Here is a 26,919-nt window from a genome sequence, read left to right on the forward strand (position 1 = left end):
TTACACAATGGCATATTGTTCATATAAAAGGTCTCTTATCCTATAAAAATCTTGACAAAGGCAGCCTTCTAATCCAATACGTCCAGTTTCCGTCTAGAAACCAAGTAAAAAAGAAAAGTGCTTTAGTACATTTTCTATCCATTAATATGCAGACATAACCAAAACATATTAACTAAATTATTCTATGATTGGTCAGGAAATGGGTTGCTCTGATTCACAGAATGTGCATGTAATATTCAAATCATGAATTTTACATAAATGTCAGAGGATTCAAATGATAAAAATGTACAATAAAATGATATATCATGTCTTTGTGAGTCACTTTTATAAGCCTTCAAGGTCATCATTATGAATAGAAATTACTGATTTCCAGTTCTGTGAAATTACTAATCAAGACTTACAGAATTCAAAGTGACTAAACATCAGAAGCATCTGTTCAGTTTACCTTTAATTAAAAGCACTTACTCTGCGGACTGCTACTTGATTGTTGCAAACCAGTACACCACCTACAAATTCCGCTTGAATCCCCTCCCGTAGAAGAACTTGTTTGAAGTCTGAAAGTCTTGGTTCATTCATAAAAACAGACTGATGTCCAGGAACCTTTGATAAGGGAAAAGGGAAAATAATAACTCCAAACAAAAGACCAAATACACAGCTGTCCTGGATAAAGTGAAATAAGTAACGCATGATCTCGAAGGCATTTTCTCTCTGAAGCCCTATGACAGATCATCTCAAGCCCGCACATTCCAAGTTGTTATTCTGAATTTTACCTCATTAATTTTACCTCATTACTTAACATTACAAAGCCCTTCACATTTTCTGAATGTTTCACAATCAATTTTATTAGTCATGCCTCATAATAACAGAGATGTTTGGTGATGTTATGCTCTTCACTCACCCACTTGCCTAAGGGGGTCAACTAGAGTGCCAGTAGGCAGAGCTGAACCAAAAATTCCTTCTCCAGAGTCTAGGGCTTTGCTGAATTTGGAAGGTAATTCTCCCTGGGGCCTGCGTGCACTCCCCCTTAGAGAGAACACATGGGTTTCAGAACCAGCAAGGCATGTGGTTCAACCTAATGCTATTACTCTGAAATTGCTTTGAGGAACGCGAGCTTCAGACAAAGAGAAAAAGCTTCTAATTCCTCCTCCCAGTATCAGGAATATTACGAGAAGGGAACCCAGTGACCGAGTGTTGTTTTCAATTCTTCACTGCACAGCGAGGACAAAGGTATCACCTGACAGAAGTGCAGATCTCATACTAGACTTTAAACACTGTTGTAAGTGAATTACCTGAAATCTTTGCCAGTTAACTAGATCTCTGCAGGGCATGTAAACACTAGACCAGACCTACATCCAAACATAACCCAGCATCGTCATTTTCTGGGTCTGGTCATGTGTATTAAACCTTGAAAACTCTCACTGCTCCGATCCTTACCATGAGCAGTAGGACATCTAAGACCACTAGGGCTCCCGTCTACTTTCCAGAGTGAAGGTTCTATAGATTTCTAACTGTAGGGTAAGGTAAAAAGTATCAGGCTTGGGGGTCCCCAGTGGTGCAGCGGTTGAGCGCTGGGTTGCGAAGCTGCCCGCAGCCTCTGCAGTGCCGGTTCGATCCCCGGCTGCTCCCCGGCCACCGGAGGAGGGTCCCGCATGGCGCGCAGACCTCTCCTGCCGCCTGCTGCTCCCCTCAGCAGTGTACTTCGTCGGTCTGCCTGTTCTGTTCCCCGCTCTGGCTCTGGTAAATTCTCTCACCCTCCCGCACTTCTAACTATACCCAGTGCTCGTATAAATAAATAAATAAATCTTTAAAAAAAAAAAAAAGTATCAGGCTTTTTCTGCCCTCCCGCCATTGGGATTGATGATGGATCTGCAGTCCTGAATGCATGCCTGATGATGGTCATCTGGAGTGGGGTGTGGGCATATGTAAGTGAGATACACCTGGGCTGAGACTGGGCTTATAAGGGCGGCGTCACGGGGACGCCAGAACAGAGCAAGGGGAACAGCAGAAAGAGGAAAAGTGGAGAGACCAGAACAAGTGAGAAGCAGAGGCCATGAGAGAACGCCAGTGAGCCCAGAAAGAGTGAAGACTTGCTGGGGGCTGGGAGGCCTGCCAGCCTCCTGAACCCCCGGCACCCCTGCCTGCCGTGTACCTGGTAAATCCAAATAAAAGCCTGCAAAAGCCACCAAGGGCTCCAGGACTCCTCCTTCACCCGTCGGCTCGAATCATGGAGATTCTGCCCTGAGTCTTCCCACCATTACACTAACTGTATCAAAACCAAAAGCGATGTGAACTGACTTGACAACATACAAACAAGGAATGCCAGCGTGTACACTCAGCAAGCTAGGAAGCTCTTGGCTGGAGCAGGAGGAAGGCCCTCACCATCAGCAAACTTAGTATTTAAAAATCCACACCGGGGCCTCCCTGGTGGCGCAGGCAGTTGAGTGCCGCACTGTGAAGCTGTCCGCAGCCTCTGCAGTGCAGGTTCAATCCCAGCTGGCAAGAATCCCACATGGCAAAGCAGACCTCTCCTGTCTCGCTTGCTGCTCCCCTCAGCAGTGTACTTCGGTCAAACTGCCTGTTCTGTCCCCACTCTGTCTCTGGTGAATCCTCTCACCCCCTGCACCTCTGGCCTGTACCCTAGCTCTTGTATGCATAAATAAATAAATCTTAAAAAAAATAATAAATTATCATTCTAACCACACTGAATTAGTAATCTTTACATGTAACACTTATTTTAAAAGGTTAAAAACACTGAGAACAATTGAAGGGTGGCCAGCTGAGGAAAAGACAGAAGGGCGCGCTTTCTCACCTCATGAGGCGGCAAGGGCTCCAAGGTAGGGATGATCTCGCTCTCTTCCCCGGCTTCTTTCTCGTCGTCTCCAAACAAGCTCTTCATGGCCTTCTGCTGCGCTATGACGCTCGAGTCGGAAGGAGCGTCCACTTGCATTTCTGAGTCCTCCCCATCATCCTTCAGTTCACCTTCTTCTAAAATAACCCCGGTGTCCACTTTGGAGACTCTCATGTCTAAGACACCATCCACCCAGGCCAACTCAGCATCTTTTGCCTTACAAAACTGAAGGGAGCTGACAAGTGAGTCTTTTAATCTCACCTACATACGCAAAAGGGGGGGGGGGAGAGGGGGAGAGAGAGAGAGAGAGAGAGAGAGAGAGAGAGAGAGAGAGAGAGAGAGAGAGAGAGAGAGAGAGAGAGATATGAAGCCCACAGAAAACAAAACAACAAACAAAACCCAGCATTGTCATTTTCTAGCTCTGGTCATGTGCATGAAACTTTCAAAATCTTTCACTCCTCTGATCCTTACCATGAGCAGCAGGGCCCCCTAAGACCACTAGGGCCCCCGTCTACTTTCCAGAGAAGGGGTTCTCAACCCTGACTGCACACTGGAATCACACGGCCATTAAAAAAAAAAAATGAGTGCCAGCACCCCACCTCCAGTGATTCTGAAGTAACTGGTGAGGCTGAGACCGGATAGCCAAGTCCTCCCAGGCCCCCAAAGCCCCCAGGTGATGCTCATGCGCAGCCAAGGCTGACAAGGTGCTGCTTCTGTCAATGGTTCTTGATGCTACTTCGAGCACTGAATTGTTTCTAGTTTCCTGCATATTCCACAGTTTCACACGCCCATGTTCTTACTGCTTCCTCTTGTTCTTCCCAGAATCACCACTCTGCCTGGTCAATTCCAATCCACTTTTTCCAAACAAGTACAGACGTCACTCCTGCGTTAACTGACACCATCTCCCACGAACACGAGTTAATTTAATCTCTCGGCTATGCTGCTCCTGTTCTCTGGACTGTCCCCCACCTTTTTGTTAAGGAGTGGGACACTGACATCCACGAATTTTTATAAAACGTCGGAATTCTTGTCCTCTCATCATTCCCTTTGCAAATGTTATTCCCTCTGTCCAAGACGGTCGTCCCCCTACCTGCTCCATATGCAACCCCTCTAAAGACCCACTGGGATCCAGTTTGGTTGTCACTACCACCTCCGGGAAATCTCTTCCTAACCTCCAAGTTTGAGTTAGGGTCTCCCTCTAGCTGATCCCACGGCACCCTCAGCTTCCCCAATCAGAGGAGCACCGCAGAATCATGTAATATCCTGTCCTAAGCCCCACAAACTCTTAAGATTTAGGGGCAGGGGACTATGTCTATCTCTTTCACCACTGTCTTCCAAATGTACCTTCCCTAAACTGCAGCAGACAGTACTTATGTCTGTGTGGCTCAAATGTGGCCTGTGTACCTGGTAGATGTGAGTTTCACTCGTGGCATCCACCGTCTCGTGCAGCTTCGGCATGTACACTTTGATATCTTTGCCACCAAAGGCGCGGCAGCACTCTGCCAGATCCTGACTGGCCTCCGGTGGCCCATGGACGATGATCAATTGTCGTGGTTTCATCTGATTAATTATTTTTTTAATGGAATCCCCATCAGAGCGTCCTTCATAGTCTATGTACGTAACTCTGGCTCTGTAATTAGATATAATTCTTTCAGCTTACTTTTCTGATTCTTTTTCTAAAATTAGGTTAATGGCTTTTATTTTTTTTTTAAGTTTTATAAATAACGTAGAATTCTTTTTTTTTTTTTTTAATTGATGAAACACTAGTTTAAAACATAGCATATAGGGGGCCTCCCAGGTGGCGCAGCGGTTGAGTGCTGGGTTGCAAAGCTGCCCGCAGCCTCTGCAGCTCCGGTTCGATCCCCGGCTGCTCCCCGGCCACCAGAGGAGGGTCCCACATGGCGCGCAGACCTCTCCTGCCGCCCGCTGCTCCCCTCAGCAGTGTGCTTCGGTCCTTCTGCCTGCTCTGCTCCCCGCTCTGGCTCTGGTGAATTCTCTCACCCTCCCGCGCTTCTGACTGTACCCAGTGCTTGTATAAATAAATAAATAAATAATTTTAAAAAAATAGCACATTAAACTTTTAAAACAAACAAACAAACAAAAAAATAAAATAAAACATAGCATATAGTTTGGAGATATAGGATCTTCCCCTCCAGATTTTATTATCAGAAAAGAAATGAACACAATATGTAAAATGGGGACTTGAGGAAGGTACATGTGTTATACTGTTAATAGGTATTATTTAGGTCTTAGATACAGCCTAGAGTACAAATAGCACATGATATCAAGACAAATAAACCACTTTGCTCTTTGACTTAAAAAAATATTCCAGAAGGATCATTTATTGTACCAAACAAAAGAGGGGAAAAGGTTTTGGTTTCTGGGCCTCCCTGGTGGTGCAGGTGGTTGAGCGCAGTGCTGTAAAGCTGTCCACAGCCTCTGCAGTGAGAGTTCAATCCTGCCTGGCCACGGAGATACCCGCATGGCACGGCAGACCTCTCTGGTCTCCCCACTGCACCCCTCGGCAGTGGATTTCAGTCAGTCTGCCTGTTCTGTTCCCCATTCTGTCTCTGGTGAATCCTCTCACTTTCTGCACCTCTGGCCTGTACCCCGGTTCTTGTATGCATAAATAAATAAATCTTTAAAAAAAAAAAAGGGGGGGGTTGGTTTCTTAGCTGTTTCTGCTGACATGGACGTGTTTAAGATATTAGAGATGCTGAAGTCAAGAGTAGATGCCTGTTTCTTACACACGCAGTGAGACAAATGCAACTTGTGAACTGTACCAGTTAACCTGCCGTTAGACTAAGGAGGCCAGAAAGAGCATGTCTTCATGTAAACACACAATTTCATGTTTAACCCCACCTCATTACCAATTCACTCTGACACTCGAATGTCTAAAGAGAAACTACCACTGTACTTTACAAGTCTGCATGGAAACAAATCAATGTTTAAAAGGCTAAACTTCCTAGAGGATATTCAGAAACTTTACTGTTGAAATGATATAAATTATGTCATTCAAGTGCTTGAAATTTTATTTTGCAATCTATTTTCAAAACGCAACAAAAACACTTACTTTATTTCAATAGACTCTGTTGTGGAGATACACTTCGTGGGAACGTCAGATAGATCCTGATCCATGGGTTCATCTCCAGGTGTCATGCCAGATTCTAATTTGCTTTTTTCTTCTTCAGTAGCTTGAAGTTCTGGCACTAAGAAATCCTCGGGTCTAAATGATAAGTTTCTAATTAGAGTAGATGGCATAATTTTTAAACTCTTCAAGATTAAAATATACATTTAATCCAAAGCCAATGCACTGCACAATGTCAATGACCAGATGACTGCATATACAATGTTCATCATGGCTTTTAAGGACTGATCTTTAAAAACGCACCATGTGGCCTAGAGAACGAGCCCGACGGGTTGTTAGAAGATCTCAGTGGCTGTCACAAGTACTACTGCAACCCAGCCCTGCGTCTGTTTCAACAATTCTCTTCTCAATTTCTGTGATTTCCAACACCAACTCCCAAGCCCTATAAATCCCAGACCTCCTTTGATTTAAGACTCCCAGGTTTTCTCTCTGGACCCAAAGAGAGCAGATGACTGTCCCCTATGCGCTTTACTAAGAAGACTGAGATACAAAATCACTAGCACCCTCAAAAGCCTTCATCTTCATTCCCACAAACTATTAAGACATCGATCTTCCCATTTTATTTCCAATACCAGAATTCTACGTGAGCATACTGAAAAAAATATTCTCTGTGACCATCCATGTAATTGTCTATGCCCCACCCCACACCACCCCTACTCCTCTCTGAGAATCCAAGCCTGTTAATCCAAGCATGCAGTAGCAGCTTCTCAGGCCTGGAGTCCAATACCTCCAACTGGAATCCATGTGGTAACAGCAGTAGCAACCACTTAAAGTGCATTCACCATGAGTCAGATTTTATGCTAAGTGCCTTAAAAACACAGCTTCACTTAATTCTTCTCCCTATTTTTAGATAAGAAAATGAAGCTAAAGAGCATGTCCATGTGCTAAACAGATTGGTCACCAATTAAGTGGAATGGTATGCAAACCCACCAATACTATTTAAACTGTTGTTTTTCCCTCTATTATTTTAGAGGGCCCAGGAGACAATGGAATTTCCCTCATTAAGTCCAAGGTGACCCAAGTCCATTGTGTGCTCAGCCAGCATTCTGGAAGGACAAAGCAAGTACGAGAGCAACCTAACTGGATTGGGGTGGCAAGCAGGAAACAGGACAGGCTTCCAATAGTTTGTAGGCAAGATTCAGCAGCCCGAGAAAAGGCCCAAGGGAGCCATGTGCACAGGCAGGCCATGAAAGGCTGCGCAGAAGGACACAGAGGAGGCTGGCAGCACCGGAGAGAAGAGAGTACTGACGTAACAGAACCTCACAGACACGCACCAGAAAAGTGGGGGAACCAGGTCATGAGAGACAATGTGCATTTCACAAGCACCAGGAAAGCGATGGGACCCCGAAGAATCCTGATGCCGGGCAGCGGTGTTTTCAAGTGTGTGAACAGAGCATGTGACTTCAGTCGTTTTCCAATAGGAGGTGTGGACTGTGCAGATCTTCCACGACTCTACCCTGCTCTCACTGTTCCTCTTGTAACTAAAATGTGCACAATACTATTTAAGACATAACTTATCCCCCAAAACCATCCCTACCCATCCACGGTTCTTCCTGTTCTAGGTCTTCCTCCAATGCAAGTCCTTTACCTCTCTTTTCAGTCAGAGGAAAAAAGTCTTGATCATCTTTTTAAAGCTTTCCGATGTTGCAGTAATAAAATAACCAGTTTTCCTTTAACATAAATTCTGTAAATGTTCCTCAGCATTTCTGGTTTTACATTGCAAACACATTTTCAACATCTTTCAAGCTGAGGTGCTCAGGAATGAACAAAGTACGTGATGACCAGAAGAAAGTTCAAATAAGCTCAAGTGATAATAGTCATACCTCTAATCTGTAAGAAAATGCCTGTTTTGCTTACATACTTGATAATTTCTCCATATTCGTCCCATTTAATTCTTTCTTCTGGGGCAGGAAACATAGGGTACGACTTCTTAGCCTGTTTGAAGAAACTTCCCTTCCGACTGCCTTCACCTTTCATCATCAGGTCATGCTTAGTTTTGTGAGCCGATGGCTGGTCAATATCTTCCTCAACGTCACTCTCATCACTAGAATCTATGTCTGCCCTAAGAGGATTTGGGAATAAAGGTCATAAAGTGCCCAAGATTCTGAATTTTCACATTATTATTATTATTGAGTTGTTCTATTATTATTGAGTTGATATTTTGTGTTGACATACAGCTTTAACGGTCAGTTAACAAACACATACTAAAATTAGCAATGAAACAATTAGGAATTCCAGTATCATTTGAAAGATATAACAAAAGTGATGAAATCAAAAGAAAATTTAAATATATTCAATTGAATGTTTTTATCTTAGGAATAAGTTCTCTTATATAAACTCATAATCTGAAAATAACCCACTCTTTTGACTGCTCAAGTTTCTTAGCAGCTTCTTTCTTAAGCTTCTCTTTTTCCAAGTATTCTTCAAGTTCCTTCCCTTCAAGCTTCACACGCTTCCTCAACTGAAGAAAACAGCAGACAAATGGAAATACCAGAGTTAGGGGGGACTAAGGAAGGGAGTATGTGATACAACATGTCTGAGAACTGATTCAGCATCTGGATTTTCCTCTGAGATTATTCAAGTTTCCATTACATGTGATCACATACTCTTTTTAGATTAGTTATAAAACTGACCTATCACATTTCTTGGATGGATTTGATTTAAATCAAGTTGGCTAGAAATCACCAAACAGGAAAAAAAGACAAGTATTTCTTATAATTTGAAGTTAAGTGAAGTCTACATATAATGGAAAACCCAAAAGCCATAAAGGAAAAAAAAACGAATAAATATGGCAATAGGAAAAAACTCACTTGGGCATATTAAATCTCATAAAATCAAAGGAAAATGGGAAATCATGTAACCATTAGAAGCTACTTTTACTCTTTCAAATCAGTTAAGAGAAATGATCAACACATTAAAAAAAATACAAGCAATTTATGAAATAAGGAAAGCAAAGAATAACCATGAACAAGGTCTAATTTCACCAATGATTTTCGAAAACTGCAAATTTTTATAAATTAAAAACCTATGAGGTTGGCAATGCTAATTGATACATGGGAATAAGATACCTTCATCCACTATCTATGGGAAAAATTAGGAAAACTATGTTGGAAGGCAACTTGCCAGCATTTAAAAATAAAAACATGGTTGTCATTTGACACAGCATTTCTACTTTCAGGAATTTATCTTACTGAAACAATCACACTAGTGGTGGGCGGGGATCACACCGTAGCAATGTTTATAACAGTAAAATGGCACGATTTTTAAATCCATCAGTACAGGATGTTTAATTAGTAGTTTTCAAAACTTGGACTCTTTATTACTGAGAACCCCAAGGTGTCTTTGTGTTTTTATAGGTCATATTTATCAATATTTACCATGTCAGAAATTAAAACTGAAAAATCTTAAAAACATCTGTTCATCAAAAATAACCATTACATGTTAGCACTAACATGATGTACAAAATGCAATTATTTCCATAGCAAAAGAAAAAAAAAATTAGTGAGAAGTACAGAATTATTTCACATTTTTGCAAATCTCTTCAATGTTTAGGACAAGAGAAGACGGCTGGATTCTCACAGCGGCTTCTATAGTCAATCTCTTGAAATATGTTGCTTATGTTAATTAAGTATGTGAAGAAAATCCAGCCTCACACAGATGCATAGTTGCAAAAGGCAAAGGATTTAAATAGCCTTTTCATTACTATTCTTCTTTGGTATTATATTAAAACTCAAGTGGCACAACTAACTTAAGGTTAGTTGTGAAGTGCCATCTGAAAGCATACCAGCAACTTATAGTACTTCATTGTGTTAAAATTTACTGTGGGCCTCCTTGGTGGCTCAGGGGTTAAGTCGCAGCACTATGAAGCTATCAGCAGCCACTGCAGCACAAGTTCGATGCCCAGCCAGGGAGGTGACTTACATGGCACAGCAGCCTTCTCCTGTCTCCCTGCTGCTCCCCCCAGCAGTGGATTTCAGTAGATCCACCTGTTCTGCTCCCCACTCTGTCTCTGGTGAATCCTCTCACCCCCGGCAGCTCTGGCTGACACCCCAGTTCTTCTACGCAAAAAAATAAATAAATCTTGAAAAATGAAGTAACATGATGGGTGGGCATGCGAGTAGCTATTTTTTTTAAAAAAATATTTATTTATGCATACAAGAGCTGGGGTACAGGCCATAGATGTGGGGGGTGAGAGGATCCGCCAGAAACAGAGTGGGGAGCAGAACAGGCAGATCTACCGAAATACACTGTTGAGGGGAGCAGCAGGCGAGACAGGAGGGTTGCTCCCTGGCCGGCCAGGGATTGAACTCGTGCTACAGAGGCTGTGGATTGCGTCATAGTGTGGTGCTCAACCCCTTGTGCCACCGGGGAGGCCCGCGAGTAGCTACTTTAGATTGGAAGTCAGAGAAGGCCTACCTGAGGAGGTGGCCTTTAACCTGAGACTTGAGTGCCAAGGAGAGAGCCAAGTGCACGTCTATGAAAGGCATTATAGGCAGAAGGCACAGCTAGTGCAGAGAGCCTGAGCAGAGTGGAACACAGAAAGGTGGAATGAGATAAAGACAGAAAAGCGCGTGGATCAGGAGGTATTTCAAAAGTCTGGGTAAGTTTGGATTTTATTCACAGAGCACACAAAGAAATCACCAGAGGGCTTAAGCAAGGGAGCAGCAGGAAATGATGACTGTTTAAAAGATGCCTTTGGGAGTTACTATTCAATGTGCTTAAGAGTTTGCAAGATGGAATGTTCTAGAGATCTGTTGCAAAACAATGTTCATACAGCTAACACTACAGTACTGAAAACCTAAAAATGGCTGAGGCGGTAAAATGTATGTGAGATGGTCCTTGTCACAATAAAAGGGGGGAGAGGATATATCACCTTGATGCTGTGAAAAGAAAGGATTAAAGGACTATAAAAGGAAAAATATATAAATAGAGAAACCAGTTAGGATACTACTGCAAAGACCAGGCAACAGGACCTTTCAGCCTGGACAGGATGGTGACAGTGAGCTTGGAGAAAAGGAGGCAGACTGAGATACACCTGCAGGTACACAGGATGTGCTGCTGGGTGGATATGGTTGGCAAGAGAAAACTGAGAAACTGAACATAAGTTTTATTAATCTGGGCATCAGCAGTCAGGACCGGGGTTCCCCATGGAAGGGACGGGCAGCGTCAGGAAGGGGACTCTGGTAACATTCCCTTCCTTGGTCTGGACGGAGCCTACGTAGGCGTGTTCAATCTGTGGAAAATATATCATGCCGCATATTTTCAGGATAAATTATACTTCAAAGATCATTTTAAAACTGTCTACTGAGTAAATGTGCAAAGCACTGCTATTCCCCGAGACAGGGCAGACTTGAAGAAAAGCAAGTCTGGGCATCAGGGGAAGCACAGTTAAAACCGATCTGGACATGGGGCCTCCCTGGTGGCGCAGGCGGCTGAGCACAGCGCTGTGAAGCTGTCTGCAGCGTCTGCAGTGCCGGTTCGATCCCCATTGGCCTCGGAGCAACCCACATGGCGAGCGGACCTCTCCTGTCTCCCTGCTGCTCCCCTCAGCAGTGTGTTTCAGTCTGTCTGCCTGTTCTGCTCCCCACTCTGTCTCTGGTGAATCGTCTCACCCTCCCGTGCATCTGGCCTATACCCCAGCTCTTGTATAAATAAAAATAAAATCTTTAAAAAACAGAAAACAACAACAACAAAAACAAACTGTTCTGGACATGACCAAGGAGAGGGAAAACATGGAAGATAATAGGAAAAAAATGGATCTATAGTCCTAACGAGATGAGAGGGGAAAGAATTCCGAGCCTAACAACATACTACTTGTTAATAAAATAAAAAACTTGATGCTTGAAGTTTTAGCTCTGTAATTTTCAAATTTTTTTCAAATTCAAACCACTTTTAATGTTCTTTTATTAATGCTTCAAATGGCATACCAATTTTAATTGAATTTCTAGTAATATTTTTCTAATTCAGTATTTCATATCTGATGGAAGTGTTTCAAGCATTTCTGAGTTCATTTAATTCTGTATATCTAAGCTATTAAATAACACAAAAGGTAGCATTTTACTCCGGTTTGCTTGCTGTGAATCCTTCTCAACAATTCTCTATTTATCATGACTGTACATCAGATATTAGTTACTATTATTATGCTTTTCTTAGGGTTAAAGGCTAAGAGACCCTTACTGCTTAGTTTTAACAAACTGAACATGCCTGAAGATGGCTGCTCTGGAGACACAATGAGAGCAGTCACCAGAACTCGGCACAACTTTGGCAGTTACCAACCCACTCAGTATTGCTTATTATACACTACACAGTAAATGGTGCTAGTTTTGGAAAACTGATATGATAGGTTGGTTATTAAGAAAAAAATGTCTTTTGGCATATTGGTCATCTGATTTATCTTGCTCCTGTAACAGGAGACAAGACAGCAAATGTGGATGCAGAAATAGGTTAAGCATATAGTGACAAGAAGATAAGGGAATTCTGTCTGACTGCTTCTAGTTCTCGGTTTGAAACAAGGTCATGTGCTACAGGATGAGAACTGAGAGGGAGCTGGAGGATGGTTGAGGAGATAGAGGTGTGGAATTGTCTTACTGCAGAGCAGGAAAAGGAAAAGCCTACAGGATGCTGAGTGTCAGTCGTGGGTGCCTTTCTGAGCTGTGAGGTCAAAAATGTGAAGGAAAACTTGCCCACATGATAGAATCCAGTAATACGAAGCTGTCTGGGGAGAGACAGAGAGTAAGCAATTAGACTTAAAGTCAAAGCTTTGCCAAGTGAGCACAAAAATAGAAAAGGGTAAAAGGCATTTACAGAACTGTAGGGATGAAAGAGAGTAAATGTGCTTGGGGTTCATCAACTCTAAGTCCCAACACTGGCAGGAGAGTAACAGAGAAGGCCGGCTATAAGATCAGCGAGGGACACTGGAGGTGCAGATCTGGAGATGGTCCCGTCATCACAAGGTAAAGGGCACGACCATGGGAATGGACAGCCGACTGGGCAGAGGGCTGAAGGGGAGTAGAAGAAAAGCTCATTAAGAAAGCCGGTATTGGGCCTCCCACGGTGGCAAAGCGGTTGAGCGCTGGGCTGCGAGGCTGCCCGCAGACTCTGCAGCGCTGGTTGGCTCCCCAGCCGCTGGCAAGGGTCCCACAAAAAAAAAAAAAAAAAAAGAAAGCCAGTATCAAGGAACTGCTCTCCCCAAGTCAGAGTGGACAGGCAGTCAAGGAGGTCAAATTCTATCTTGCTTTAAGTATCCTACCAATGGTTGCTTAAATCTCTATCATTTTAATAAGACTAAGAACCAGGGTCTAAACTCACCAATGCACAACAAAATACAAGAGACCCAGGAGGGGTCAGTGTACTGTCAAGTCCGGTGGCACCAACTACCAGAGAGAAAGGGCATGATAGCTTCAGAACAGAAGGGACACCTACCCCCTCCTTCCCCTTCATGCCCCCTCTCCTGCCCCCGCCCCAAACACATGAAGCATGAAAGAGGAAAAAAAGAGCATCTACTGGAGAGGAAGAAAGGAAAAAAGCATCGCCAACAGCCAGATTTCAACCAGGGAAAGGAGTGACAGGAAATTTTCAGAGAGGCTGAGAATGCAGCGAGGAGGTTACCCTCTGGGTAAGCACCACAGGAGGGCTCAGGAATGAGAAATTCCAGCTTAAGGAGCTCTGGAATGTGTGCTACTAATGGCAACTACTATTTTGACAAACATCCTGAACCAATTTCAAGTTTCATTTTTGTTCACAGATTTTCAGAAACATCATGCATAGTACATCCCTCAAACAGTTAAGATAAAGTTCACACACAAGTGCTTACCTCTATTTCTGTAATTTTTTCAGAAGGATTATCAATTAGGAAACGTGCTAACGTCCCAGGAGTAGTTCTGTAAGTTAGAATGATTGAGTTCTTAGGGTCCTGACACCACTGAATAAAGAGATCCCTTGAAAATCCGCATTCCAGGTCAGGCTGGCTGGCAAGTACCACTTTAGGGCTAGGGACACGAGCCAAGTCAGAAAGACCGTGACACAAAGAGAGATGGCGAAACTGAAATGGATTATTTCTTTTATCTTCAAAACATCTCATCAACTTATCACTCATCCATTCTACCTAATGAGAGGGAAAGGGTGAAAATAATTAGAAAATGTGAAATCATAACTTCAATGCAGTCTACAGCAAAGGAGGTTAAATTCTACCTTGCTTTAAGTCTCCTACTAATGGTTGCTTAAATTTGCACTGTTTTAACAAGCTGCTTATTTTCTGCTTCTGCTGCCCACCCCTGCATTCATTTCTAAAAATTCAATTTTGTATTATGGTTCAGTTTTAAGTCCCATGAAATCTTATTAAGAAGGCAGTGCAAGTTCTAAGTATCTTACCCCAGAAATTATTATTTCAAGGGAAAGTTTATTCAAAAGGAAAATGAATTCTAACATTTACAGCCTAAGATGTATATGACTGTTCTATTTTTGTCCCATTTTAAAAATGGGGACATTAAGGGTTAAAGGAGAAGCAACTCGCCCGATCTGTAACATGGAGACAAAAATATAGGACTTCATAGGATATATGAAGATTATAGGAAGTGATGAATGAAAAACACACAGAACAGCAGTGGTTTTTAGGTATCATCATCATCATCATCATCATCATCATCATCATCATCACTTTCTTCCTCTTCTTCCTCCTCCTCTTTATAGAAAATCCAAAGCGCAATGAAGACATTGTTTCCTAGAAATTCAATCACTGTATTTTACAATGATAACATGAAAACAAACCTGGGACTTTGAAAACTCCACCACATTATAGCTGACATTATTTAGGAGTGCCAATGAGTAAACACCCAATCCGGCATCTTTAGTTCTCCAAATTTGATCAAGAAGTTGAGCAAGTTCCAAAACTCTGCCTGCAGTGTCCACTGCTATTAATACATTCCCATCACCTCGAAGTGTTTCCAGGACATTTGCTAGAAAACAAGAATGCAAAATCCCTATAGAACATAACAGTACTCTGCTACTAAAATAAAAGATAGGGCTTCCCTGGTGGCGTGGGCGGTTGAGCACAGCGCTGTGAGGCTGTCTGCGACCTATGCAGCATGGGTTCCTGCTGACCGGCCAGGAAGATGCCCACATAGGGAGCAGACCTCTCCTGTCTCACCTGCTGCTCCCCTCAGCAGTGTATTTCGTCAGTCTGCCTGTTCTGTTCCCCGCTCTGTCTCTGGTGAATCCTCTCACCCTCTCGCACATCTGGCCTGTACCCCGGTTCTTATAGCATGAATAAATTGTTAATAAATGAAATAAAAAATAACCTTATTTTTCTGTTTTTGCTCTAAAGACTATAATTTATAAAAAAGTAATTACTAGGCCAGGTGTAAAATGATCTCATCGAATGGAATAACATATTCAGCAAACTTCAAGACAGCAAATGCCAACCAAGAATACTTTACCCTGCAATGCTCTCCTTCCTCTACGGAGGAAAAATATGGACCTTCTCAGACAAACAGAAAATCCAGAAATTCATGATAACTAAACCCTCACTCCAAAAAATTCTACAAGAAGTCCTAAAGCCAAAACCAACAGAGGATTGAACAAGAAGAACAGAATAAAGCAAGGAATAAAATCACAAAAAAACCCAAAATGGCAAACACAGATGCCAACATATCAACTCTAAATGTAAATGAATTAAACTCATCAGTAAAAAGACATAGAGTAGCAGGCTGGATTAAAAAACAAAATCCAACCTTCTGCTGTCTCCAGGAAACAAATTTAACCACAAAAGATAAATACAGACTGAAAGTAAAAGGTTGGAAAACAATCCTACAAACAAATGGACCAAAAAAAGAAGACAGGAACAGCCATACTTATATCAGATGAAATAGACTTCAAATTAAAAAAAGAAAAAAGACCCGGTGGCGCAGTGGTTGAGCGCTGGGTTGTGAAGCTGCCCGCAGCCTCTGCAGCGCCAGTTTGATCCCCGGCTGCTCCCTGGCCGCCGGAGGAGGGTCCCACATGGCGCGCAGACCTCTCCTGCCACCCGCTGCTCCCCTCAGCAGTGTACTTCGGTCCTTCTGCCTGCTCTGCTCCCAGCTCTGGCTCTGGTGAATTCTCTCACCCTCCCGAACTTCTGACTGTACCCAGTGCTTGTATGAACGAACAAATAAATAAATAAATAAATAAAGAGAGAGAGAGACATGGAGGGACACTACATTATTATCAAGGGGACAATACATCAGGAAGATATAAACCTCATCAACATATACTCACCAAATGAAGGGGCACCAAAATATATTAGACAATTATTATCAGCTCTGAAAACAGACATTAAAGAAAATACATATATAGTGGGAGACTTCAGCACCCCACTCTCACCAATGGACAGATCAACGAGACAAAAAATAAAGACACTAGAGCCCTAAATAAAGATATAGAACTCATGGACTTAACAGACATTTATAGGACACTGCACCCAAAAAAATCTGAGTACACATTTTTCTCAAGTGCGCATGGATCATTCTCCAGAATCGATCACATACTGGGCCACAAGACTAACATCAACAGATACATGAAAATCAAAATCATTCCAACTATCTTCTCCGATCATAAAGGTATCAAGCTAGAAATAAATCATGAAAAGAAAACAAGGAACCTTCCCACTTCATGGAGATTGAAATCCACACTACTGGAAGACCACTGGACTAATGAGGAGATCAAAGAAGAAATTAAAAAATACTTTGAGTTGAATGACAAGGAGGACACCACTTTCCAGAATGTATGGGATACAGCAAAAGCAGTAACAAGAGGAAAATATATAGCAATACAGGCTCACATCAACAAACAAGAAAGAACTCAAAAAACCAACCTAATCTCACATCTCAAAGAACTAGAAAAAGAACAACAAAAAAACCCAAAAGCCAGTAGAAGAAAGGAAAAAATAAAAATCAAAGCAGAAATTAATGAATTAGAAATTAAAAAAAACAAGCCAAAAGATCAATGAAACCAAAAGTTGGTTGTCTGAAAAAATAAACAAAATAGACAAACCTCTAGCAAGGCTCACAAAGAAAAAACGGGAGAAAACATGTATAAATAGGATTATAACTGAAAGTGGAGAAATCACAACAGACTCAGTAGAAATCAAAAGACTAATAAGAAATTACTATGAACACTTATACGCAAACAAATTTAACAACCTAGAAGAGACGGACAAATTCCTAGAACGATATAATCATCCAAAGCTGGACAAAGAAGAAATAGAACAACTAAACAGAACAATTACAAGAAGTGAAATTGAAGCAGTAATCAAAGCACTCCCCAAAAACAAAAGCCCAGGCCCAGACGGCTTCACAAATGAATTCTACCAAACGTTCAGCAGTGAATTAGTGCCTATCCTACACAAACTCTTTCAAAAAATTGAAAAAGAAGGAATACTACCAAATACGTTCTACGAAGCCAACATTACACTAATATCAAAACCCAACAAAGACAGCACAAAAAAAGAAAATTACAGGCCAATCTCCCTAATGAACACTGATGCAAAAATCCTCAACAAAATCCTTGCCAACAGAATTCAACAATGCATCCATAAGATAATTCACCATGACCAAGTAGGATTTATTCCACGGACACAAGGTTCAACATCCAAAAAATCAATGTAATCCAACACATCAACAAAAAGAAATATAAAAACCATATGATAATATCCATACATGCTGAGAAAGCATTCGACAAAGTACAACACCCATTTATGATAAAGGCCCTTGAAATTCTCGGGATACAAGGAACATACCTCAACATCATAAAGGCCATAAATGACAAGCCCACAGCCAATATCATTCTCAATGGTGAAAAGCTGAAAGCATTCCCATTAAGATCTGGAACAAGACAAGGATGTCCACTCTCACCACTGCTTTTCAACATAATACTGGAAGTCCTAGCCAGAGCAATAAGACAAGAGAAAGACATACAAGGAATCCAAATAGGCAAGGAAGAAGTCAAACTATCACTATTTGCAGACAATAGGATAATATACATAGAGAACCCCAAAAACTACACAGAAAAACTAATTAAACTAATCAATCAGTTTAGTAAAGTGGCAGGATACAAAATCAACACACAAAAATCAGTAGCCTTCCTATACACCAACAATAAATCGGAAGAAGAAATCAAGAAAACCATTCCTTTTATTATTGAAACAAAAAAAAAAAATCAAATACCTGGGAATAACCCTGACAAAAGAAGTAAAGGAACTATACAAAGAAAACTATAAAACACTGTTAAAAGAAATAGAAGTAGACACAAAGAAATGGAAAGACATTCTCTGCTCATGGATCAGAAGAATTAACATTATCAAAATGGCCATCCTACCAAAAGCAATATACAGATTCAATGCTATTCCAATCAAAATTTCAATGTCATTCTTCAAAGAAATAGAAAAAATATTGATGAAATTCATATGGAGCCACCAAAAACCCCGAATAGCCAAAACCCTCCTGAAAAAAAAAAGGAAGGGAATGGAGGCATCACTCGCCCAGATTTCAAACTATACTACAAAGCCATAATCATCAAAACTGCATGGTATTGGAACAAGAACAGACACACAGACCAATGGAACCGAATAGAAAGCCCAGAAATAAACCCACAGATTTATGGTCAACTAATCTTAGACAAAGGAGCAAAGAATATGCACTGGAGCAAAGAAAGTTTGTTCAATAAATGGTGCTGGGAAAACTGGATCACTACATGCCAAAGAATGAAACTTGACTACTACCTCACACCATGCACAAAAACCAACTCAAAATGGATTAAAGAACTAGACATAAGACCCGAAACCATAAAATATATAGAAGGAAAAATAGGCGAAACACTACATGACATGCACCTCAAAGACATCTTTACAGACACATCACCCAAAGCAGTGATAGTGAAGGCAAAGATAAACAGCTGGGACTACATCAAATTAAAGAGCTTCTGCACAGCAAAGGAGACAATAGCCAAAACAAAGAGAAACCCCACCAACTGGGAGAACATTTTTGCACACAACACTAATGATAAAGGACTGATTACAAAAATCTACAAAGAGCTGATGAGACTCACAAAAACAAAGAAAATAATCCAGTCAAAAAATGAGCAGAAGAGCTAAAAAGAAACTTCTCCAAAGAGGAAATACAAATGGCCAACAGGCATATGAAAAAATGTTCAACATCACTTGCAATCAGGGAAATGCAAATCAAAACTATCATGAGATACCATCTCACACCAGTGAGAATGGCACATATTAAAAAAACTAGCAAACAACAAATGTTGGCGAGGTTGTGGAGAAAAAGGAACTCTCCTGCACTGTTGGTGGGAGTGCAAACTGGTCCAACCACTATGGAGAGCTGTGTGGAGATTTCTGGACCTACTAAACATAGAGCTTCCATAGGATCCACCAATTCCACTCTTAGGTATTTACCCAAAGGACACAGAAACATCAATTCCAAAGAGCACCTGCACCCTTATGTTTATAGCAGCGCTATTTACAATAGCTAAGCTTTGGAAACAACCCAAATGCCCAAAATAGATGACTGGATCAAGAAGATGTGGTCCATATACACCATGGAATATTACTCAGCATTCAAAAAAGATAAACACATGCCATTTGCAGCAACATGGATGGCGCTGGAAGGGATCATGCTCAGAGAAATAAGCCAGAAAGAAAAAGAGAAATACTGGATGGTCTCACTCATAGCAGGAATCTAGAAAACCTAAATAAGGGACCAGGAAAAAGAATAGCTATAAGAAAGAAAAAATCAAAATCAACTAACAACTATGAACCAGAGACACACTATGGGGGGTGGGGGGTGGGGAAAGGAGAGATTGGGGTCAAAATAAGGGGGTTGCAATTGTATGGGGAATATAAAAATAAAATTAAAATAAATAAATAAAATTATCTCATCCATAATACAACTTTTATTCTGTTAAATGTCTTCACAGCAGTGAAAAAGAATGTCATTAACTCAATTTTTTTCCCACTGAAAAATTATAAATCAGTGGTTCCCAATCCTTTTTTATCATAACATAGTACACACAGAAATTACTCATCATAACACAGTACACACAGAACATATTCGTATAGCACACTGGGAAAACTGGATAAATGTGTCAAATGGGTAGGTTTACCTGGGGTTTCCAGGCCTCTGCAGTCTCACATGTCCATCCAAAGCACTTTGTTATAAATAATTCTCAAATTTATATACACACATACTTTATATTTACACATATATGTTCTGTATGCATGCATGCATGTATGTATATAGGCCTAAAGAATATAATACCGATTACCCACTTCCAACCAAAGTATCTTTATAAATAGATTTCCTTGCCTTAGATGAAAGTCTACTTGGAAATATTTGGCAAAACCAAGCTTTAGCGGAAAAAAAAAAACAAACTCAAAAACTGGAGACATTAAAAAGTCAAGTACTGTAGTAAACAAGTTATACTTTTAAAGTACCAGATAGGAGTAATGATTTCAAATGTTTAAAAGTAGAATCCAATTTTCCCTGTCAAAATCCCACGTAGCTTAGAGCGTTAATGTTTTTCTAATATACTCACATGAAATCTTTATATAATTTGGCTTTCCTTAGAAACATACCAGTGAGTGCCAGGAAAAGACAGTTATGTCCTGAATGGCAGGGAGAAACCAATCTTTATAACGATCCCACCAAAGTTAATTCAAACCAACTAAAATATATTCTTATATAAAATATTGACAGGGTCATGTAACATTTTTTCAAAAATACTAGAGTTAGCCAATGTCTTAAGATGAAAAAAAGTTACACAGCACAATCAGCAATTCATGTCACCATGTACTGGACAGTTCTTTAAAAAGGACGTTATATAATACGTACTCAGAAGTTGCTCATCTCTCTGTTTCCTCCTGGGCTGCACATACGTAGCATTAAATGAATCTGTGATAAGTAGGGAGGGTCTGCTTAGCATTTCCAGGGAACATCCATTTAAGTGGCTATAACAAAGTTTAAGAAGAGTGTTTTACATTCCTTCAAATAGCTTTTACATCCCAAACAATAGTTTTTCTTACTTAAAAAATAAGCATCATCGGGCCTCCCCGGTGGCGCAGCGGTTGAGCGCTGGGTTGCGAAGCTGCCCACAGCCACTGCGGCGCCGGTTCGATCCCCGGCTGCTCCCCGGCCACCGGAGGAGGATCCCACATGGCGCGCAGACCTCTCCTGCCGCCCGCTGCTCCCCTCAGCAGTGTACTTCGTTCCTTCTGCCTGCTCTGCTCCCTGCTCTGGCTCTGGTGAATTCTCTCACCCTCCCGCGCTTCTGACTGTACCCAGTGCATGTATAAACGAAACAAACGAACAAACAAACAAATAAATAAAAAACATGCCTCTATAAAAGAAAAAAAAAAAAATAAGCATCATCTTTTATGTGGTTTTCCTTCTCTTACTATAAAAGTATACATGCTTCTTGATAAGAAAATCTAGTAAATTCAATAAGGGTAGTGGAAAATAAAAATCTTCCAGGGTACCATCAGTCGAAGATGAATAACGTAATATTTTAGTGTACACACTTCCAATCATGTGCGTGCAGTGTATATGGCATATGAAGAGGCACTAACCCATGCATACATCTACCTACTCGGTTCTCTAGCCTGGCTTTTCCCCAGCACATTCAAGTTTTTTTCTAAATCTAATTCTTAACCATTGCAAAAACTTCCTATTGTGTCTGATGACATTTTATTTGATCATTTCTCTTTATTGACATTTAGGTTACATTTTTTTGCATTATAAATAACCTTTTAAAGAATGTTTCCACAAAAATCTTTGCATTTCTTAAGGACACAAGCCTAGAAATGTATATGTAGAGTATACAACATTGCTGGATGGTTTTCCAGAAAGCTCTCCCTTTTCCAGAAAGGTTCAACCAGAAAGACCAATGCATTCATTAACTACTCCCAGAAGAATATGACCATTCAAAAACAATTTTAATGATACCTAATACAAAAAAAATTAGAATTTTGTCTTTTCCTAAACTTTTAAGTTTTATTCACTTTACAACTGTTATCTTTTGGATTAATCACATTTATAGGCATATATGCAATATGTATGCATATTTCTTATCTATACATATAGATATAAAATGTACAACTTGCTCTGTATTTTCCCTTCTTTTGGTCTTTTAATATAGTTTGTTTCAGACATTTTAAACCTGTATTTAATCAAATCTATCCAAGTTTTCCTATGTAACTTGGTCCATTGATTGTATGTTTACAAAGTCTTTTCCAAATCAGAGACCAGACCCACCCATACTGTTTCATTTTCTATTTAATTATAATCCATCTGAAATTTATTTTGTTATATGGCAAAAAAATCTGATCTTTTTCCAAAAATGGTTGGATACCATTTACTCAAATATTCATCCTTTCCTCATTGATCTTGTGATTACTAAAATTTAAAGTTCAATTTATTAGTCTTATTTTTATAAGATAAAAAATAAGACACAAAAGATCTTGAAGAAACTGAATACAAAAAAGCATGAACTTAATGTACGAAATAACAGAAGACTGCACGAGATTAGACACCAAAGCAGTTTTACAGTAATGCTCAGTACAAAATAAAGTATTTAAAAGTATTACTATCATGTTCCCTTTTAAGGGGGTAATTACTGACCATTACCAAAAAATTAAAAAAAAAAACCTACCTACAAAGTTCCTTTAAATATCATGTCAGTGGGCCGCCTAGGTGGTGCAAGGGGTTAAGCACAGCACTATGAAGCAATCCACAGCCTCTGCAACATGAGTTCAATCCCCGGCTGGCCAGGGAGCTACCCACATGCTGCAGCAGACCTCTCCTGTCTTGCCCGCTGCTCCCCTCAGCAGTGTATTTCAGTCAGTTCTGTTCCCCACTCTGTCTCTGCTGAATCCTCTCACCCCCCACACCTCTGGCCTGTACTCCAGTTCTTGTATACATAAATAAATAAATCTTTTTTAAAAATAAATAAATATCATGTCAAGTGCATATAAAATAAAATTAGATGTACAAAAATTCCTTTCCTTTGCAATATTTCCAAGGAAAGATCAGCTTTATAGAATGGATAGTTACACATAAATTTTTAAAATCTCTTATGCCAAAATTTTCTCTTTACAATGCAAGTAATTAAGTAATTTCAAAAATAATATTATTTGATGTTTTCAAATTGCTTTCAATTTTTGGTTAAAAATGTACTGTTTCCAATTTCCCACCCAGAGAATGAAACAATTGCTTTTCCATCCATGTTTATCTTGATATACCTACATCTCCCTCTTGTGGTTGAAGTCAACTGCATAAACAATTTCTTCTTCTCCATCTTTAACAATTTTCCATATTGTTCCACCAATCATATGACCAGCTGGCAGAGGTGTGATAGACAAGCCATGTCCTTTACCTATGTCAACAAAATAATGACAATACTCAGATTCTGTAACCCTAAAGAAAGGTTACTTATTTGTCAGTAACTAATATGGGCAATGATAACGAACTCAAAAGTGGCAAGGCACACAGTGAAATGCAAGTCTCACCCTCCTGCCCCCACCATTCCACTCTCCAATGGAGGTAACCCCTCCTGTCACTTAGTTACACGTGCTTACAAACAGAAAGCTAGAGGTTGGACTTAAAAACTAGTAGGCTCCCAAATCACATAATAGGAACTAACAAACTTTAATATTTATATTGTACACACAATTATTAAGCACCTCCACTTTTGCTAACTTCTAACAAAACAAGGACATCTCATTATGAAAAAGACCTTATTCTACAGAAAAATTAAGTATAAGCCAAACTGTTGAGACCATTATTACTTCCTGGCTAAATGCTCAGAGTTCATTGTTGCACTGTTTTTTTCAATCCAAGGGTTCCTAATTATGAAATCGTTAATATAATTCTCTGTAACTATACACTTATGACTTCCTGACCTAATTAAATAATAAATTTCTAAATGTATAAAATTCTAGAATTCAGTCATTCTCCATTTCGTGTTGCCATAGCACTTCATTTACATCAATCACTATATTTAATCACCTAAGCTACTTGATCTTCTCAATCTGAGTTCCCAAGAGGAGGATCGGGTCACTTTACCTTTGTGCGTTAAACACAGTAAACACTAAATAAATCTCTCCCAAGTTAAATGTGAAAAGGCTGAGCTGTTAACATATGGTAGTATTTGATAGTATTTGGTATTTGAATGTTAAAATTCAAATGACTCCGGGAAGTTCAGTGTTCCACATCAGAAAATGCTAATTTTTTAATTTCAGACCACAGTGCCTGTAATTACTATAAATCCCCCCTCTACTTTTCTGTAGGTAAAACATTAGTTCAATTATTTGCCACTGGGTAGCATTTTTTACCTTTCAGATTCACAATCTGAGAGAACTTTAGCTGCTGTATTTTATCAAAGGCTGCATCCACATCATCTAAAGTAAAAAGTGTGAAATCTTCTGTATTGTGTCGAGACTAAAAGAATAACACAAACTGAAGGTTAAAAATGATCACTGCAAGAGTGTAAATTTTTTTAAGAGTGTAAATTTTTTTTCCATATCATAAATTACCTGATACAGGTCATACATGAACATCTGTCCCATTTTGTAAACAGGAATGGTTGCATAGATAGCGCAGTTCAGACCCAACTTCCCGACAGCATACGGGAGGGCGCCGAGGTGGAGAGGGTCGGGGTGAGACAGCAGCACTGCATCAATCTGGTGAACATGCCTGTGAGGACACAACAAAATAAGGACTCAAATCTCCCGTTAAGGGTACAGAGAGGCTATTCAAAATAACTTGCTGGTTCTGATCCCTCTTAAGTATTCTGGATTGAAGACTATGTGCCAAAGTAAAGGGCAAACCTGAGAGTTAAAATGACGACATCTATGAATTTCAGTTATTACTACCTCTGTTCTACATCGATATTAAAATTATGGTGCAAGGTACACATAGATGGTGGCGAGCCACATTTAAAAGAGAAAATGAGAAAGTGCAGAAACCACATGGAAGCTGATTTCAAATGACTATCAAGTTCAAGAACTCAGCTGGAATTTCAGAAACTGTTAAGGAGAAGCCATTTAAATGGTCACATATTTACTATAGATTTTGGCCTTTTTTTTAGCATGTGATTGACATTGTAGTATGACTTCAATTAATCAATGAAGCATATACTCTCGTGAACAAAAGAAATTAACTAGAAAAAAATGCTTTGCTATGAGCTCTAAGTTTTTTAATATTTAAGTCCTTGCTTCTTCCACAATTAACACAATAGTGCAAGCACAACTGAGTTTTTCCTTAAAGCATTAGCATCCTTTTATATCTCAGTCATCATCCTGAGCACCCACCCTCACCAGGGAGCAGCAAGCTTCAGAAAGCAAGCTCACGTGACCTGACTGCAGCATCTTCACACAGAAAAAGGCTTTTCCCCTCTCCAATTTTTGTGATTATAATCTTGCTATGAGTCTCCCTGGTGGCGCAAGGAGTTAAGTCTTAGCACCATGAAGCTGTAGGCAGCCACTGCAGCACAAGTTTGAGCCCCAGCCAGGGCGCTAACACACATGGTGCTGCAGGCCTCTCCTGTCTCCTGTCTCACCCACTGCTTCCCTCAGGCAGCGTATTTCAATAGATTCATCTGTTCTGCTCCCCATTCTGTCTGTGGTGAATATTCTCTCCCCCCACACCTCTAGCCTGTATTCCAATTCTTCTACATAAAAAAAAAAAAAAAAAACCACGTAATTTTATTCCTTCCTAAAATTACAGTGCAAAAAATTTTACTGAGATCCATGAGTCAAGTAACAATTTAACACTTTGCTAAATTTCGATAAACAAAATTTACAAATCAATCAAAACTTCACAAGTAAAAAACAATCACTATTTGACGCTGGCTTAAGCAAAACTAAGCATTTTACTATAAACTAAGTTACAGCAGAAAAACAAACACTGTGTTACATCAAAATAGTATTACAGAGCAGAAAAGAGATGATATACAAAAAGCCTACAAACATGAAAAGTAACTTACTTCCTCAGGGAATCTATAATATCCATAGAAAAGTGCTCATCCCAGCCACAGTCCAGTAAAAATCTAAATTCATCAACTTGGAGCAGATAGCACAGCGCAGACTCTTCCTGCACCCCAGACAGGGTAGTTAATTTGATAATAGATGTCATTTTTTTTTGGTCCAGTAACAGCAATCAAAAAGGTTCTTTGAAGAGAAATAAAAACATATACCTACTATATTAGCATGTCTTACACATAGTGGTTGGTCGATCATTGCTGAAACAAGTAAGTTAAAATTAAAAATATAATGACTTAGCATGTTCCTAATTGTAAGGTATAAATAGACACTAATTTTCTCTTAGTGAAAAATGTCTATAAATGTACTTTCGGAACGAACCAAGAAATTTTTCCTTCCAAAAATACCGTTACTATAACTGTATCACAATGATATGAATGTCCTGCAGGAAACTCTAATGAAAACTACCTTTTTCTTTCTTTCTTTCTTTTTTTTTTTTTTAACATTTTAAAAGGACAGGTGGCTAGGAAAAGGAGAAAAACACAGCACCTGCATAGTCACAGATGGACAGGAAAGCTGCCGCTCCTGTTTTACAAAGGAAAAAGGCTTGTAAAAAGAAACGCCCTGCATAGTCACAGGCAGTCAGGAGAACTGCCTCAAATCCACCTTAGCTCCCACTTTATTTAGAGCAGAAATGAAAATACAAAGTATTTGCAGAGAGAACTGAAGGATTTCATTTTCAAGCTGTTTTTTACAGGCAGACCCAGATTTTAACAGATGGAAATATAGTATTACCCCAACTACTCATAACATAATAAAGTTATACATTAGACATTCATTACTTACTGATATCTCAGTCATACACAGGATGAAACACCATGAATTCAAAGGAAGAGTTCTTTATAAATC

At 40.0% G+C, this 26,919-nt stretch overlaps 1 protein-coding gene across 2 annotated transcripts; it reads right to left on the minus strand.

Annotated features, from left to right (window-relative positions):
* CPSF2 (cleavage and polyadenylation specific factor 2) lies at positions 1-26,164 on the minus strand (the record flags this gene model as incomplete). Of its 2 annotated transcripts, XM_084241212.1 has the most annotated exons (14): positions 1-93; positions 466-600; positions 2,810-3,109; positions 4,253-4,478; positions 5,922-6,074; positions 7,858-8,058; positions 8,357-8,457; positions 13,810-14,100; positions 14,763-14,950; positions 20,867-20,982; positions 23,276-23,405; positions 24,364-24,469; positions 24,565-24,724; positions 26,016-26,164. In XM_084241212.1, 14 exons carry the CDS (start codon positions 26,162-26,164, stop codon positions 1-3), a joined length of 2,349 nt encoding a protein of 782 aa, XP_084097338.1. The 2 variants fall into 2 exon arrangements, with proteins under 2 accessions (XP_084097338.1, XP_084097339.1); XM_084241213.1 differs by lacking the exon at positions 5,922-6,074.
* Positions 26,165-26,919: the final 755 nt, after the last annotated feature.

This window comes from Talpa europaea (assembly GCF_964194135.1).
Source record: "Talpa europaea genome assembly, chromosome: 8".
Classification (NCBI taxonomy): Eukaryota; Metazoa; Chordata; class Mammalia; order Eulipotyphla; family Talpidae; genus Talpa; species Talpa europaea.